Raw genomic sequence first — 13,444 nt, 5'->3', positions numbered from 1 at the left:
AGAACACATTCTTACAGGGAACAAAAGTAGCAAAGGACAAAAACTTGCAGAGGAATAAAGCAGATCAAAAGGAAGACAGATCGTTACAAAGGAGGACACAAAGAAGATAAATCACACTTGAAAAGATCAGATTACACTGTATGTGTTCAAGAGTCACAAAAACACCTACGAAAACAAGAAAATATATTTTTAAAAATACTTTTTTTAAAAAACAAAGCTTATATTAAGCATAGTTGTATTAATTAGTTTGGATCAGTCATGTAATTACATTTGAAATAGATCTAGACTAACAATAAAAAGGCATTTATAAAAAAAAATTAAAACGGGGAACCACCTGAATTCGAACTTCTTAGGTTTCTCAAGCCAATACATAGTAACCACTCAGCTGGTTGAAAACTAATGAACTAACTGGTAATTTTTTTATTAGTACTAGTGTTTCAGGTATAGTTTCTTATAGTTATTATGTTTTTTTGTTTGGTGTAATGCACAAAGTGTAAGACAAATTTCCATACGGACAATAAAGATTATTATTAGGTAAAAGAAATAATTGTGCAAAATTTCAGCGAGATCTGAGATTGGGTGTGGGATAAATAACGTGTATATTTTTTTTATCAGACAGACAGAGTGAGTTGGTATAAGCTTTGTAAAAGAACTCAACGCCGAATTGGGCAATTAGGTGGCCGAAAGGATATCTACTGTCAACTTGTGGGAGAGAACCAGGCTAAAGCCCATAGCCCATGATATCAAAGACCAAAATGAATCTGGAGAGAGCACACTATGTGAAAACTAGATACTAATGTTGCAAGGCAAGCAGTTGAAAAGAAATCAGCAAGGAAAGTGAAAATTGGGCCAGGGGGCGTAGCTAGGAATTTTCCATCGTCTGGGAGCCCGGGGGTTTTGACCTCTTTGGGGGCCACTGCATTTTGCGTAATATTTACTTTTTTATGTAAAAAACACTTATTTTGGGACCCCTACCAAGTAGGGCCCCGGGGGGATTGTCAAATTCTCCCCCTCCTCCCCCCACCCTAGCTACGCCACTGAATTGGGCAGACCTGGACGAGGTCAGTCGTGAGTGAAGCTGAGGAGACCGGGAGCAGGACACGACGAGAGGGAATGTATTATTTCTTGTGTTGCTATTTCGTGTGAAAGAGTTATATCCCATTGTTTATATTTCTCAGGTATGAATGTGAACAGTATACACGAGATATTTTTTTTTTATGTCTTTGGTTATCCTTGTATGAGAAAGGGTTTAGTTAGCCACTGGTTTGCTAAATTGCTACCAATAACTTTCCTAGCAGCATTTAAGATTTTCTGCAGTTTATTTTTATTTTTTAATGTTCAGATTGCCATTCCAGGCAGTAATATTGAAACATAAAATTCTGCAGATGTGAGCATGGTAAAACATTGACAAGGTCTTTACGCTAACAGTAAAGGACATTTTTTTTTTAGTAATCTTAAATTTTGTTATCCATTTTGATGATATAATCAGTAGCTGCAGTGAAATTTAATTTATCTAAAACAGTATCAAGGTTTTTTAAAGTTTGCAATAATAATTTTTAATGATCTCTCCAGCTACAGAAGCAATGTAATTTTTCTTCTTTTCCCTACAAAAATCGATAATTATTTCTTTAGTTGTTGTTGTTGTTGTTTTTTTACATTTAAGATTAGTTTTGAATTAGAATACATGTACATAGTAAGTATACACCGTTAATACCGTTCATAGCCTCAATTAACATTCGAGGATAACAGTTGACGCAATTTTTTTTTTCCGGCAGCATCCTAGCCCATTACAGACGTTCCTTCAAACAGAAGATAATTAGGCCTACGTTATAAGTGCAGCGGTTTTCCTGGCTGATTCAGGCAACCCGTTCCATTCTCTAATGGCACTAGGGAAGTAGGAGCACTTGTAGGAATTGGTCCTTTATGGAAGAAGTGCCTTTGTCTTTACGTGTTTCTGTATCAGGTTGGCTTAAAGGCACTACGCCTAACAGCAGAGTTTCTCGCCAAGGCTCTACGGGAGGACTAGCCCTTCCAGCCTTGCCACCAATTAGAGTTCATTTCGGGTATCAGGTTGTGTTTTTATGTATTTGTAAGTTGTGGTTCAGTGTTTTTATGTATTTGTAAGTTGTGGTTCAGTGTTTTTATGTATTTGTAAGTTGTGGTTCAGTGTTGTTGTTTTTTATTTGTAAGTTGTGGTTCAGTGTTTTTTTTTATTAGTAAGTTGTGGTTCAGTGTTTTTTTTTGTATTTGTAAGTTGTGGTTCAGTGTTTTTTTTTGCATTTGTAAGTTGTGGTTCAGTGTTTTTATGTATTTGTAAGTTGTGGTTCAGTGGGTTTTTTTTATTTGTAAGTTGTGGTTCAGTGTTTTTTTGTATTTGTAAGTTGTGGTTCAGTGTTTTTATGTATTTGTAAGTTGTGGTTCAGTGTTTTTTTGTATTTGTAAGTTGTGGTTCAGTGTTTTTTTGTATTTGTAAGTTGTGGTTCAGTGTTTTTATGTATTTGTAAGTTGTGGTTCAGTGTTTTTATGTATTTGTAAGTTGTGGTTCAGTGTTTTTTTTATGTATTTGTAAGTTGTGGTTCAGTGTTTTTATGTATTTGTAAGTTGTGGTTCAGTGTTTTTTTTTTGTATTTGTAAGTTGTGGTTCAGTGTTTTTATGTATTTGTAAGTTGTGGTTCAGTGTTTTTTTGTATTTGTAAGTTGTGGTTCAGTGTTTTTATGTATTTGTAAGTTGTGGTTCAGTGTTTTTATGTATTTGTAAGTTGTGGTTCAGTGTTTTTTTGTATTTGTAAGTTGTGGTTCAGTGTTTTTATGTATTTGTAAGTTGTGGTTCAGTGTTTTTATGTATTTGTAAGTTGTGGTTCAGTGTTTTTATGTATTTGTAAGTTGTGGTTCAGTGTTTTTTTGTATTTGTAAGTTGTGGTTCAGTGTTTTTTTTGTATTTGTAAGTTGTGTTTCAGTGTTTTTATGTATTATCGTTACTCTACTTTTTAGTCTTCTCTAGAGTTGTCTCTAAATTTAGTGATTTAACTTATAGTGTTACTCTAGTCAAAAGTGAATACTCGTTTGTTATAAATCTAACGACCTTGCTCACGACTCTATTTTGCGTCTGTTCTAGTTTCTTTATGTTTTCATCAGTTGAAGAGTCCCGAACTCAGGACCGTCTGTGCAGCATGCCGGATCATCAAAATGCTACCACTTTCTAGAGCCTCTGATGTATAGCATCCACTTTGCAATTTTCTGAATCTTTACGGCCTATCATAAATTTCCTTCATGCCTTCCAGTCAGAGTTTTCAACTTCATAGCATAGAAATATTAGGAATCAAACGGGCATCCCCGGTCACTACATCCCCGGTCACTACATCCCCGGTCATTTCATACCCGGTCATTTCATACCCGGTCATTTCATCCTCGGTCACTTCATCCCCACCATTTAATCCCCAATTATTTTTTTTTCTAAGTCATTGTGTAATTGTGTTGTTAAACCTTTGACTTTAAGCACTCTTATGTAATACAGACGTTACTTCAAAAAAGAATGTGATTACTCATTTCATCTAATATAAAAATATATTTATTTAGAAAGATTTTTTTTTTTTGATATTTTGAACATTTTATTATATTGCTTATGGAGGCGCGGTGGCTGAGCGGTAAAGCAATTGGCTTCCGTACCGGGGTTCGAATCCTGGTGAAGACTGGGATTTTTAATTTCGGGGTTCTTCGGGCGCCTCTGAGTCCACCCAGCTCTAATAGGTACCCGAAACTAGTTGGGGAAAAGTAAAGGCGGTTGGTCGTTGTGCTTGCCACATGACACCCACGTTAACCGAAGGCCACAAAAACAGATGAACTTTACATCGTCTGAAAGGGGAACTTTACTTTTTTTTTTTATTATATTGTTTATAGTGTTTCCCCTACTCTCTTCATACATGTTGAGTAATGAAATAATATATGTAAATAAGTTGCCTAGATCTATTGTGAAGTGGGAGGTTGTATTTAGTTATATCGTTTTTATTTGATGTAAGGGATGTCAATATTATCCTGCGCAAATTGTATGATGAAATTAGATGGGTTAGAGGCTAGAGGATAAAATGACCAGGGGATAAAATGACCGGGATGAAGTGACCCTGGCAATAAAATGCAATCTTAGCTACAAAGTGTGTTCCCTGTGATGAGCGCACATTCGTACATTTCCACACATGTAAAGTTTGTTAATACATCAAAAACTGAGCACTTGCATCAACGGCAAAAATATGTACAACGAAGATTCATTAATTATACTAAGCTCTGTTTTAGTAGCAGACGATAGACTTAGCAACGTATTTTAATTTAGGTTATACAATATGTAAGGCTAGTATTACTGTGTAACATCTATATAAATATAAAAGATCATTAATAAAAGTTTGGGCCAATGCCAATCACGACATTCCCTGGGAGCAGTTTACAAGAAAATGTAAGATATCTTATAGGTTCTGCTCTCATCGAAAGCAAACATTATGCGGCGGTCCAACCGACACTTTCCTCTTTGGGTGCGTTTGCCAGAAGGTCCATATAGCAAATCCACCCCACTACAGAAATCTGCACCTTGCAGTAGGCTATATTTGTTGTTTGTAAAAAAAAAAATGTTTGCTTGTAAAATGTTTTACATGTTTTGGACGTCCCTTCGGAGTTGAAGATAATCTACTTCCTAGTCCAAACCTCCAGCAGGACGACGGGGGTGGCAGCTGGCAGGGTGTGAACCCAGAACCACCGAGACGACCGAACGATAGCCCATCATTAAGGACACTGCGTAATGCTAGTATTACACTCTAAAATATAATTAAAAAAAAAAAAACAAAAAAAAAAAAACATTGACTGAGTATCAATCGTATCAATCACAACAGTTTTGGGACTTAAAAATGAAGTAATTATATAATTTTTTCCTGGAGTGGGTCTGTCGGAGTATCTATATCTATCGATCTAGAGCAGTGGTTCTTGATTTAGCAAAATTTTGTTTTAGAAATTAAAATAGATGTCGGGAAATTTGATGGCAGTTGTATTACCCCACTGCTCCTGCTCACTGGACAGGGAGGAAAAAAAGATTTCGTTTAAAAATATGAAACAATAAAATAATGAAGGTTGCTATGCAAGGGAAACCACTCTTAAATTTAAACATTTAAGCATGGCGAAAGCGACCGTACCCAACTATTTGTTACTAACGTACTTACTTATTCATCTGCTGTTACCGTCATATTTGTCCGAAACAATAACGTTATACAAGCCAGAAGATATTTTAGATGCTGCCCGTTCACAATGTCTAGTACTTTTTCCACATGAAAATTTAACAAAGTGGAAGAAAGATATTTTGCAGTTATTGGCTGACGTGTCTTTCGGTAACGAATCATCTGTGCTATTCGGTACAGTTAATACAGACAATTTCCTTTGGCCTAACGGACGTGAATTAAATTTAGAAGGAAGCAAGACTATGGAAAACTATTTTCTTATTTTTAAACGCATAGAGTTAGACAGGACTTGTCTACTTTTGCCAGAAACAAACATTCCCATTCCCTCTGTGGCTACCTATAACTTAACATCGTTTGTGTCACCAGATGTTTTAGATGACATTGTTCAATTTATAAATACTAACTGCCACACATTTCGCAATAAAGAAGGACAGTTAACTGTTGCTGGTATTCACAGACAACATATATTAGAAAACTTATTTAAGGTCCCTAAGACTAAAGAGAACAAAAATTTAGATCATAAGCAAGAAGATGAATCTTGTATGATTGGTGAAAATGATTATGCAAAAAAATGTGAAAATAGGGATGAACATATCACAAATGCAAAAACTCAAAATAAGTATGTTGACACCAAAAGTGAACTTCAGAAGTGTGATAGAATACAGTTGAGTGAGTTGTCCTCGCCATTGCAGTTTTTTCAAGAATTTGTTTCCTTATCCAAGCCTGTCATTATCACAGGAGCAATCAAACAATGGCCAGCATTTACCAAATGGACACGTGCATTTTTACATGATCGATATGGAGATATAAAAATCCACATCAAAATGACATCAGATGGAATTTATGAAGGAGTTGAGCCCAAATCCATCTGGAGGGACGAAAGTGAAAAAGAAATTCCTAAGGCTGTGCTTGAAAAACTTCTGTACCCTGATCTTGTTGTTGTCCGACCAGCGAGCAGGGAAATTCTTTTCTCAGATTTTTTGGACCTTGTCGAAAATATATCTCAAGGCAAAGTGAAAGATATCTCTGCCTATTTAGAATACTCCAGCATTGCAGACTACTTTCCAGAGCTTCAAGAGGATATTACAGAAATGGAGTTTTTTAGAAACATCCTAGAGCTGAAACATCTCAACCTTTGGTTAAGTGATGGCAATACACTTGGGAAGCTACACTTTGATCCTTTTGACAATTTTTTATGTCAGGTATCAATGTTTATTGCACGATAAGGTAACAAGACATAGAGAATTAGTATTTCAATTTTTTATTTAGCTCTTAGATAAAGATTTTTTTATCGCGTTTTTTTCATTGTTTGAGTGAAATAGAAATTTTTGGTTTCAAAGAACAACATAAATTACTATTTGGGCTATTTGTTTTACTAGTTTTGGAGTTTTTTTCAGAAATAAAATTATAACTTTGTAGCACAAACTAGGATGGCTGCCTGGTCGTGCGGTTTGCACGCTGGACTGTCGTTCGGACTTTTCGATGGTCCCGGGTTCAAACCCTGCCCGCTCCCACATCCGCCGTCCTGCGGGAGGTTTGGACTAAGAAGTAATAATCTTCAACTCTGAAGTAAAACAAACAAACATTTTTACAAAACCTCTTGCAGGATGTTCATACTGGGTAAAATTGTGGCACTCAACCAGAATGCAATCCCAGTATCTCCAGACTAACAGCCACAATATTTGTTTACATCTAATAGTATATATTTAGAAAAGATTATATATATATATATAAATAAAGATTTTTACCTATTATCAATACTATACTTGTCTTAGGATTAAAGCCATCACTAAAAATAGTCCTTCAATATATCTCAAATAAGAGACTAAACTGATGTAAGGAATTTTTAAACCGCTTATGTATAATAGAAGGTTAATAGATGAGATTTTTTTAAATTAGAGGTCAGATATAATTTAGACTTATCACATACTGAAATAGCTCCACTGAGGGTTACAACTGTTATTCATTACCTCCTCCCTTTGTGATTAAATAAAGCCACACAAAGCTTGAGATCACACACAAAGGCCTTGGAATGCACATTTGAGGCTAGAAGAAAAGCCACTGCTGAGAACAGACGAAGACGGCGTATAGAAAATCTTAATTGAACCCATGTGAAAAATGATTATGTCTGCGCTGGATGTGGCAAAATAAGTAGATCTCAGCTGGGGAAATAGACACTGGAAATACTGCATTCCTCATTAATCTTCAAACTCCAAGACATGCCTTATCATTATGCTCTCATGATAAAAAAAATGTATGATCTTCATGAAAGTCACTTTTCTTTAAGCAAGCTGGTTTTATCTTCTCTCTACAGATCAGTGGAGTGAAAGAGTTGTTGCTTTATGAGCCCCACGACAACAGCAAACTGTATGAAGCACACATACAAGAAGCTGTATTGTCCTACAATCAGTCCTCTCATACATTTCACAGGAAGACTTTATTGGAAAGTACGTCTATGGTCATGTCTCCTGTGGATATCAGCGACCCAGACCTTAAGGTTTGTTTGTTGTTTTTTTCAGTTGCTTTTTTTGTATATATGTTTAATTCAGCGCACTTTTTCATTCTATCACATTATAAATGTTCTGCCAGTTTAGAATACACAAATATAATATAGCCTAGGAACATCGAAATATTGTATAGAAAGGAAAGTTCCCCTTTCTGTAGGGCAGTTGATGAAAAGGTCATCTGTTTCTATGGCCCATTGTTAACGAGGATGTCATGTGGCCAGCACAACAACCAACCTCCTTTACTTTTCCCCAACTAATGCAAGGTACCCATCAGAGCTGGGTGGACTCAGAAGCACCCAAAGATCCCAAAATTAAAAAATCCCTGGCTTCACCAGGATTCAAAATGTTGTTTAGTTCAAATTAATGAATAAACAATTAATTATACTAATTGTTTAATAAAAAAAAACATTGAAATTTAGGTAGCTAAAAAAACAATACTGACTTATTGGCATATATACATTAAAAAGTCAGACTAATTTTAATACATATATATACATTAACATATTAAAAGTTGAAAAAAACAACAAAAAAGAACTATTAGTAACCGGGTATTTACTTATACCGGTATCCAAATAGATATTTAAAATGCCAGAAAGCTTTGCAATAGACTGCTAACAAGGACATTCTAAAAAAATCAATTGAATAGAAAATTCTTGCTGTTCATTTTGCTAATTTAAAGAAAAAAAATTCTTGACAGTTGTTTGTTTTATTTCTAGAAGGATTTGTTTTTGTCATGTTCACAGAGGTTCCCCAAATTTGCTGACCTTCAACCTTTGAACTGTACAATTCAAGCTGGAGAGGTTTTATACATGCCTGCATTCTGGTGGCATGAAGTACAATCCAAGCCTAATGTCTCAGAACATAGAAACATGGCTGTCAACTTTTGGTAACACATTAATATTATTATGGAGCCCAGTTCATTGAATAGCTGCATGTCTGTTTATATGAAATGAACTGGGATGTGAATAATTCGAGCACCTATTTTAACCCTATGTCTATGAATAGCCTTCCTATCTTATAGTTAGATCCTCTTGTGCTGTTCAGCACATTAGGTGGAAAGTTTCATCATTGACAATTGTCAGTAGCTTTTGCCTCAGCTTCACACCAGCTGGGAGAAAAAAGTGAATCTAGTTCTTATGACACATTAAAGCATATCTCGCAAGACATTGTAATGCAAAAAAAAAACATTTTTTTAATCAACCTAAATAAAAATGCACTACTCCTTTGAAAATATATTCTATTCCTATGATTTATTTGCTTCTCATTAATTCTACCCCTTGAACACTTAACAGATTTGTATATCTTGACTGCGTTAACTGATGAAAACATGCATTCATGCATCTGTTTTTTTTTAAATCATTCTAGAGTTAATGCACCAATGTTTCCTTAAATATTTATAGATACCTTTACTAAAACATATGAACGAAAAAATCTTTTAATCCGGTAAATTAACTGTTAGTTATTTTATTTATTTATTTTTGCTTTCTAGGAGGAGAATCAGTGATGAGCTAGATTTTTGTCATGTATTCTCCTCGAAAAAAAAAATTAATACATGTGAAAGCTAAAAAAACAAAAAAAAACTGGATGTCACAAACCCCCTTTTTTATAAGGGTTGCCCTGGCTGGTTGTGAAGGTTGTTGTCTAGAGGGTTGGATCACTGGGGAGCAACTCCAACTCATTCAGTCTTTTCACAACAGAAACTTTTAATCTCTACCAGTGGAGTAATAACACACCCTCGAAAGAGACACACTTTATTAACCACTTAGTTTATTTACAAGTACTATGTTGATCATCAATTAACTCTAAGAAAACACACCAACAACATGAACTATGTATGATTGGAAAAGACTTTCCTAATAAACAACTCTTGACTAATTCAAACTAACTCAAACCGACTCTGAGAAATATCTGCACTCTTGTTCTCTCAGAGACCAGTCACCAACTAGCTCTCTCAGAGTCCAGTCAACAACTAACTAAAAATTCACATATATCTCATCTACCCCTACACACATTCACATGTGCCTGTAGACCACAAGCTCACCATCTCATACCAGCCATAGTAAAGTGAAACTATAAATTTAGCCATACCATTATAATAAAACATCACACCACAGTTTGTAAAAGTGGTTTCCACTTGTTAACTTTTTCTTCCTATTGTGATATTAAATGCTCACAAAATAAATAAAAAAATTTTGGTAAAAAGAAATGCTTTGTCAATTAAACCTTCATTTAGCTTCTTACTAATTAGAATGAAATGCAAGAAGAATAAAACAATTGAAGAACATTAAGTAAATAATGCATGACTTCTCTCTCTGCTGTAGAGCTTTGTTTTCCACTAATTATACAAGTTCTATTGTCCTGCCTCATTGTTGAGAAAAAGGACATTCAATATACCCTTGTTTTCGTTTCAGGTATGAACCTTTTCTGACAAGAGAGTTTCCGTGTCCTGAATGTTCCCTGGACGTAAACCCTAAATACTTTCACTTGTTATAGTTAACAGATATTTTGATTGTTGAATGGAAAAGTGTGTGTTTTGCATATTTTTATTTAAAGTGTTCTTTCTGCATTAGAAATGTGGATTTTTCTTTATTGGTTACTCTTCTTTAAGGTGTTGGTGGCTAAGGTTGATATATAAAGAACAGTGTTATATTTATTGTTACCATTAACTGGATGGTGTATATTTGTACACAGCTGTTCTTTTCTATTAAATCTGATGTTATATTCTATTAAGCAGAAGTTTCTTGTAAAGAAAGTAAAGAGTTCCTCTAAATAAAAAAACAACACTTTAATTCTCCAAGAAGAAACCATGAAAATACAATATTAATTTCAATAATCAATTCACTAAATTAGATTTAACATGAAGCATGAAACTTATTGATTGATAAAATCCTACTTATTGTCTTCCCTTGTGTGTATATATATATATATACCCACTCTAGAATTATCTTCTCCAACAGATAGGAAAAAACAGATTCTTCAACTGGAAAGACCAATGCATAATGTCCAAAGCTATTTTTAGTTCTATTGGATACACCGCAGTTTTTATTGTAACATAAATACATTGTTTTATGTGCAGTATATTCTTGAACTGACAGGAATCAAAATTATTCACTTAATTGATCAGTGTAACTTTTGTAATTTTATAAGCATTCAATTTTTTATTTTAGTCCCAATTTGTATCTAATGATGGACATTTTAAAATTCTCCCAGATTGCCAATTTTTTTTTTTTTTAAATTCAGATAATGCTTTTACAAAGTTTATGTGAATACCCACAAACTTACTGACAGACTCATCACTATTTCTCCTTTGATGGCTGCATGGCAACATACTTTGGGTTGTCATGAAGATAGTCACACATTCTCCTAAAAGTTTTATTTCTGCTCATGGTTTCCATTATGGCTTCCTCTGATGACTTAGTCCAGCTGGTGTTTCATGCCATGAAAGGGGAAAGAAAAAGGAGGGGGTAAGAGGAAGTAGCTCTTAAAGGGGGCAATAACTCATGCATTCAGAGTTTGTCTCATATGCTCAAGTACTTTTCCTTGATTTCATACCCTAATTTAAAGACAATCATGATGAGGTATTAATCCATCCAGTACAACAGCCAAATACAGTTCCTACTAATTCAATCCTATTACGGCCAAAAAAAGTTACTTATACATCTTCAATATCCTTTACTGACTGTATCTTAGCAGATGTAAATGTATTCCCCCTTAAAGACTTACATTTGAATATTTGTCCACAAAACTTTGTGAATTAGAAAAAAATGTATATGATTGGATTTCTAATATTCAATCTGTCATTCTACTGTGTAACTTTTATGAAAATGTGAATTTTGTGAAATCTATAATTCACCAAGTACCGTGTACTGGTATTATGTTAAAGAAAGTTGCTGTTTGTGATCAGAATTTTTATTTTTTTTATGTAATTCTGTTACAACCATTGTTTTAAAAAATCCATCAGTATCAGTTCAGTAATGAATAAAATGATAGATTTGCTACAAAACTATTCGTATAAATAAATTAATTAATTATAGCTTTTATATAGCACTTCTTTCATGCTCATAGCATGCCCAGAGCGCTATTGTCCAATCTCATTTGTGGACCAGTGGGGGGAGGGGGCATCTGGGAGAAGGTTTTTCCGTGCTGCCTTTGGGCACTCAGTAAACACAACTCTGCCCACATCGGTGACGAACCTCGAGCCCGCTTTATAGGTAGCCAAGCCAAGTTCAAGCGTACTTAGCCTCTCGACCACGCATCCCATGCATATAAATGATTCTAATTAAAATAAGAGCATGAAGAGAAAAGCATAGAGTTTGAATGAAAAGATTGAAGTCAATCCACAATATACTGCTGCAATGTTAAAGATGGATAAATATTAGTGTCATCAATATGAAATAAAATCACTCTTGTTTTTTTTAAACTTCATTGAACCTTGACCTTATTTGTCCATGTGCACAATGGTCTTACTCATTTGTTTTTCAATACATATCACTGTTTTTATCACCTGTTTTAGCTTTCATAATATTGAATACTTGCTTGCCATCTATATTTTGTTGTCTGATTCTTCCATTGTGATGTGTGGCTGAGTGGTGTGAAGCACTTGGTTACCTAACAAGGGGTCTCAAGTTTGAATTCTGACTGAAGCTAAATTGTGTATGCTGAGTGCAGCAGGGAAACCTTGACCCAGATACCACCTTTCCCCATAGGTCACAACAGAGATTGACCAAGAGGACACTAAGTGTGCTTATACCATGAAAGATGAACTATACTATAGTATTTTAAAGAAAAGAACATTTCTATCATTGTGATCACCTTTCTTATGGCCTGCTAATTTCAGTTCTAAAAATATATCCTTAAAGATTTTTTTCCCCTGTGTTGCACTTGCAAGAATTATTTTGTCACTCTTTGGTTAGCAATGTCAGCAACCACAGCTGGAGCTTTGAGTGGTTAAAATGTTATTACTGATTTTCCTTTTCTATTATTATACTCAGATAATCTCGTACAGTCTCAACAATAGTCCAATTTATTGGACTGGAAATCTACACTTGTTCTAACACACACTTGAGCTGAGCAATAACTGCTGTCTCCACCATGAAAAGTTATGCCGTTTCAACAATCCTATCAAACAGAAATCCTAAATAAGTTCACCATTATGTTCTACAATGTGCATTGAAAGCATGTTTCACCTACATGACTAAATTGTGTGCCATATAATAAATGCTTATTATGTTATTACTATAACATATTATTTTTTGTTCTAAATATTTGTTTGCATTTTCTTGCATTCCATTTTCTGCTGTTATTAATAAAATCAATGAATTTTGACATTGTTGTGACTAAACTTCTTTGTTAGTAAAACCTTAGAACATTGAGGCTTTAAGCCAGTTCAACACAAGAAAAAATAAAGATTTATAACAAGAATTAAAATTTTAACTTTTATGTTAATGCTCTATGTAACGTGTTTAAAATGAATGAATTTGGATTTTTTTTTTTATTAGTAAATAAATTTAATTAAAACTTTAAATATTTTTTTTTCAATGTTTTAATTATGACAGTTTATTTTCTCTTTCTAATATAGATAGAATGTTTTCATACAAAACTAAAAACAGACTATTATATAATTGTGTAAACTATTAGAAAATTGTTTTCTTAACAACCCATTACGCCAATGTTCAGAGAAACAAGATATTATTATCATTAGTTTGCTTAACTTAACAAAGAGAA

General features: G+C 34.1%; 1 protein-coding gene across 1 annotated transcript; it reads left to right on the top strand.

The window, feature by feature from the left end:
• The first annotated feature begins 5,150 nt into the window (after window positions 1–5,150).
• LOC106078327 (uncharacterized) lies at window positions 5,151–13,045 on the top strand. Its single transcript, XM_013239179.2, has 4 exons — window positions 5,151–6,415; window positions 7,528–7,710; window positions 8,464–8,606; window positions 10,132–13,045. Exons 1-4 carry the CDS (start codon window positions 5,153–5,155, stop codon window positions 10,211–10,213), a joined length of 1,671 nt encoding a protein of 556 aa, XP_013094633.2. The 5' UTR covers window positions 5,151–5,152; the 3' UTR covers window positions 10,214–13,045.
• Window positions 13,046–13,444: the final 399 nt, after the last annotated feature.

The sequence above is a fragment of the Biomphalaria glabrata genome, chromosome 10, assembly GCF_947242115.1.
Source record: "Biomphalaria glabrata chromosome 10, xgBioGlab47.1, whole genome shotgun sequence".
NCBI classification, from domain to species: Eukaryota; Metazoa; Mollusca; class Gastropoda; family Planorbidae; genus Biomphalaria; species Biomphalaria glabrata.
The sequence above is the reverse complement of the archived record's forward strand: the minus strand, read 5'-3'. Positions and strand labels throughout refer to the sequence as shown.

Excerpts from the sequence above, each read along its gene's own strand:
- LOC106078327 (XM_013239179.2), top strand. The coding sequence starts at position 5,153 with ATGGCGAAAGCGACCGTACCCAACTATTTGTTACTAACGTACTTACTT. Across the intron at positions 7,711-8,463 it reads TCAGCGACCCAGACCTTAAG|AGGTTCCCCAAATTTGCTGA; the intron begins GTTTGTTTGTTG and ends TCATGTTCACAG. Across the intron at positions 8,607-10,131 it reads AACATGGCTGTCAACTTTTG|GTATGAACCTTTTCTGACAA; the intron begins GTAACACATTAA and ends TTTTCGTTTCAG.